The sequence below is a fragment of the Rhinocladiella mackenziei genome, assembly GCF_000835555.1.
Source record: "Rhinocladiella mackenziei CBS 650.93 unplaced genomic scaffold supercont1.11, whole genome shotgun sequence".
NCBI classification, from domain to species: Eukaryota; Fungi; Ascomycota; class Eurotiomycetes; order Chaetothyriales; family Herpotrichiellaceae; genus Rhinocladiella; species Rhinocladiella mackenziei.
The window spans coordinates 154,674-159,294 of record NW_013550594.1 but is presented as its reverse complement, the minus strand read 5'-3'; the positions used below and the strand labels follow the sequence as shown (position 1 = coordinate 159,294).

The following is a 4,621-nucleotide window of genomic DNA, read 5'->3' as shown; positions in this document are numbered from 1 at the left end:
ACATTGTACTGTAAGATGCGAAGCTCCTGGTGTCCTACCATGACTGTGATGTGTCGTTGGCTCTGTTTGTGAGAGATTGACTCCGGGTCATCCGGGCGTTCAAAGGCTGGGTTGGTGGTTCGGAGCCTCGTCGATGGATTGGCGTTCCTACGTGAAGTCTGGGTATCCATGCCGGGTCGGTGGGTGCCTTTTTCCCACGTATCCCTAGGTGCACGCCGATGTTTCTCTCGGCGTATTTCACCCTCTTGAGGTGTATACGTAAGTCTGCCGCGCCCTTGAAGTCCCTGCCGCAGTACATACATCTTTTCATGCACTTGGTGATTATTAAGTCTGCATCCTGTGTTGGCCAATTATTGTAGACTTCCTGGTGCGAAGGGCAGGTACATCCTCCATATACCTTCCCAAGGGCTCTGTAGGTGTTCGTCGCCATAGAGGTCTGTGGGGACGGGCCCCCTGTGTTGAGGTTCCACACGAAGTTGTCATTGCCCACTAGGTTGTCTAGCCAGGTGTCGGCATCCTCAGCGGTAAATGCCCTCTCCATCTCGCCCAGTGGGTATGCCGTCGATCGGGGTTGGCTATTCTCTAGTGTGTGGGCAAGGGAAATGGGTTCTTTTGGGGCCTGGATTGACAGGTCCATCACCGGGTCTCCTAGTTGACCCTGTTGCGTTGCTGGCGTTTCCCAGTCTTCTCCAGTCGAGGGGGCGATGGGCGTTTGTTGTATGACAAGGTCCGGGGGCGCTATGGCTTCTACAGGTCTGCGCATTTGTGGTGGTGCTTGATCTGTCGGTTCATCTGCTGGTCGGTTAATAGGTGTGGCTGCTGGGGACTCATTCTGTGTAGGCGTGCTGCATTCTGGCGCCATGAGCTCCGTGACGTCCTCTGGTCTGAGCCTTGTTGTTTGTGTCGGGATCGTTGGTGCTGGCATTCGGGTCTCCTGGGTGCTAGCAGTTCTGGGAGGGTTGCGTGTCCTTGGGGTTTCGGTGGTCTCTTTCATTGGGACGTGCCAGTAGATACTTCGCGTCTGTTTGGCCTGTTCGACACGTCCCATTTCCTTCTTTCTTGCCGGGCAGGCATTACTCCACGCCGTATGAACACCCTTGCACACTGCGCATCGGGGAACAAACCCTTCCATTCCCTTCTGCCGACAGTGTTTGGTCTCATGTCGCTCGGCACAATAGCCACATGCTTGGGATGCGTTGCATTGAGTGCTGATGTGGCTGTAGTGATAGCAGCGGAAGCATTGTTGTATCCTGCAGGCACGGTCATAGAGTTCGCTTTGGTGGATCTGGCCGTCCCATGCCATACCAGCATAGATGATTGCATTGGCCATGGTCGGGTCAGTGAATTCAACGACAATAGAGGACGCAGACTTGAGCGTAGCTTCCCTCGTGAGCCATCCAACGTGCGATATCTCTGCGTGAGGGATCACGGTGTAGTTGTCTGCCAGTATCTGTTGGATTGTACCTTTCTGATCTTTCATATTGACGGAACTGGTGGGGATGCCATGGACAATCGCCCCATAGGTTGGCACGATGAGTTCGGCATGTTCTCCAAGACCTCTGAGCCATCCTTTATTTGTCTCAAGCTTCGTAGCTTCTGCTGTCGTGCTGGTAAATATCTGCAGGTCGCCACTCTTGAGTTGGTGTGCTGCGATGACCTTGATTGATTTGGTATTGACGTTGTCGCGGATTGAGGTTTGCACCTGTTGTCTGGTCCAGGCAGCCGACTGAGTTCGATAGCGCTGTGCGATGCCTTGGTCTTTCAGTCTGACCGTCACCACACGGTCTTTGTATGCGGTTATTGGTGCTATCTTGGAGGTATTATGGCCTGGTTGAGCCGGTGGTGGTGGGAGAGAGAAACCCTTTGCTTGCGCTGCCACTTGTGCCCATGACGTCGTCGGGTTCTTTCCTCCACTGAAGTTGGATGTATTAAGTGGGGTGGTACTTGCTCCGACGGTACCCTTCACGATGGCTATGTCTCTCTGTATGTTTTGTATCCCTTTAGCCGTGTCTTGGACCTGCTGGAGAATCTCGCGCATCGAAGGCTGCTGGAGCACTTTCCCGATGAGCGTGAGGGTGGATTCAATGTATGGTTGGACTATGTTCCATGGTATCTGATTGGTTCTGCCTTTATCCGCCGCCTGCAGTTGGTTACATGCTTCTCTGAGGTATGTGGCGTGCTCGTTGATGTGTTCGGGCCCATTGTTTACCAGTGGCCACCTAGGCGCCATTACCACGAAATCACGCGTTTTCGACGCGTTAATCGTGATAATGGCCTAAGATAACGTGGGTAAACTGATTTGCTAAGGAAAATTACGCGTTTTCAAAAATTTGTTCTGAGCTGGGTGTGGTGTTTTTTCGAAGCGATCCTAGTCGTATTGGTATAACTTGTAGCAACACGAGTCGAAGTGATCCTAATCGTATTGGTATAACTTGTAGCAATAAGAGCCGAAGTGATCCTAATCGTATTGGTACAACTTGTAGCAACAAGAGCCGAAGTGGTTCTAATCGTACAGCTTGTTCATGCACCAGCACTCCCTCAGCCACTATCGCGGCCACCATCCCTCAGCGGCCATCATCCCTCAAGGGTCACCATCACTCAAGGGTAATCATCACTCAGGGACTCGCCATCCCTCAAGGGCCACCAACAGGTTGGAGAGGGGATAATAGCTGCTGAAGTTGTGGATATAGTACATACAGCAGACCACGAGTGGGGCGACTGACGTAGTATGTAAAGTTCTGGAGAAAAAAGTCGTAGAATGCTGTGGGAGCAGAAAGTCAATATGACGTGAGAAAGCTGTGGAGAAGAGAGTTATAGTAATCTACCATGGAATGCTGTGGGATACTAGACAAAGAGCTGACCAATGATGATTAAGAGTGTGCTGCCACGTTTCCGGTGATATCTTCGACGATTGTTAGGGGTCAAAGGCCTCTCCCTATGATTTTCATTTTTCTACCTCGACGATGCTGTCATAGTATGCCAAAATGCTTGACTGTCGCCATAGGGTTGCAAGAAGGGACTGATAGATTCTTAATGTAACGTATATAGGGCGTATGCAAAGGGGAAGGCTTGACCACTACAGGATCGTCCTTTAGGGAGGCTTCTGGGAGAAAACAGTGCCAAGGACGATTGTCCTAATTACCAGGACAAAATCTCGAGGAGAGTTTGCTGGGGACGAATGTCCTGGGACACTAGATCGAGGACAAGTGTCCTGGCCGGGGGAAGCATCCTAGGACAAAGGCAGGACCAGGATTCTTGTCCCAACACAGCAAGGGATACTGGGAGGAATTTCCTGGTACGCAGAAAATCCCAGGACAAATGTCCTAGGCAAATCTATCAGCTAGTGCCTAGTGCCAAGAACCCCTACTCTGATCTATATAGGGGACCTTCCCCCCATCCATAATTATCTACACAGGAGTTTTCACCTCTTCTTTCTTCTTCTTCTTCTATTCATAGACTGTCCCAGCCGCCCTAATGGCAGCTATGCAGCAGTTCGACTATAAATACAGGTGCTTTCCCCGTCTTGTCAAGCCGTCCTGGTCAGACTGCTTCCCCTTCTGCTCTACGCAGTCGTACCTCTACTTATAGTCCTCATGGTTGTTCTGTGTCTATGTACTTGTCAGACCTTTCCTGGCCCTCCTCGACTTCTGTATGACAATAATCACTCGTCTACGCTTACGAATGTTGTAGTACTGTGGACGGCACTGCCCGGAATTGCTCCAGAAGCCCCGTCCTTAACATCATCTTTGCTGATTGGACTGCCATTGACGAGTCACAGAGAATGCGCTTGATGTCGACGCATGGAGTTTTGCCTGCCCACATTTCTTGTCGTTCCTCGCACCATTTACGACATTCCAAGAGAACGTGCCGCACGGTCAGGCGGCCATAGCCGCATTCGCATTGGTCAGTGTCGGCCTTGTTGATGGTGTGAAGGTACCCCGCAGACTGATCTTGCCCGTGCGCATCTGCGTGATGACCGAGCTGATGGCTCAGTGGGTGCCCATATGTGTGGTCAGGGACCCTTTTCCGGGCCTAACCCCGAGCCGGAAAGGGCCCCTACCATGTTTGGCTGTCTCCCAATTCTGGTCCCATTCGTGTTTCATTGTCTGACGAATAGCTAATTTCGTGGTCACCATTAGGGCCTGAAGCCGTTCCGGTTCTGGCGGCGGTTCTGGTTTTCAACTCTTCTGTCCACATCTCGTTCAGTTCGACATCTTCGCTCTTTGTCTTGAAGTTGTTCCCACCTACGTTTACCCGTTCATTCTTTCCAAGGGCCGATGTTGTGGTTTGTGTTAATGTCCAATCATGACGTCTCAGATCGAAAGCCAACCAGATTTGAATACTCTTCATTCTTTTCGATTTCGATGACTATCGCTGCCATACTACTCTCTTTGTCTAATTGGATGGATGACATTTAATGACGCTCCACCGTAGGAAATGTCATTTTTATGCTAAGATATAGAAAGCTTTAGTCTCCTTTGGGATCAGTCAAAGTTAGATGTGGATTCCCAACCTTTCACCTACTTATTTAGTCTCGTATTCCCACAGCGTGTTGAGCACCCATTGTCCTAGAAACACCGCCCCCCCCCCTCCAAAAAAAAAAAAAAAAAAAAAAAAAAAA

The 4,621-nt window shown here is 50.6% G+C and overlaps 1 protein-coding gene across 1 annotated transcript; it reads right to left on the bottom strand.

The window, feature by feature from the left end:
* Nucleotides 1-3,875: 3,875 nt before the first annotated feature.
* Z518_11056 (uncharacterized protein) lies at nt 3,876-4,350 on the bottom strand (the record flags this gene model as incomplete). The annotated part of the gene is made up of 2 exons (XM_013411326.1): nt 3,876-3,981; nt 4,061-4,350. The coding sequence occupies 2 exons, from the start codon at nt 4,348-4,350 to the stop codon at nt 3,876-3,878; spliced, it is 396 nt and encodes a 131-aa protein (XP_013266780.1).
* Between the last annotated feature and the right edge of the window lie 271 nt (nt 4,351-4,621).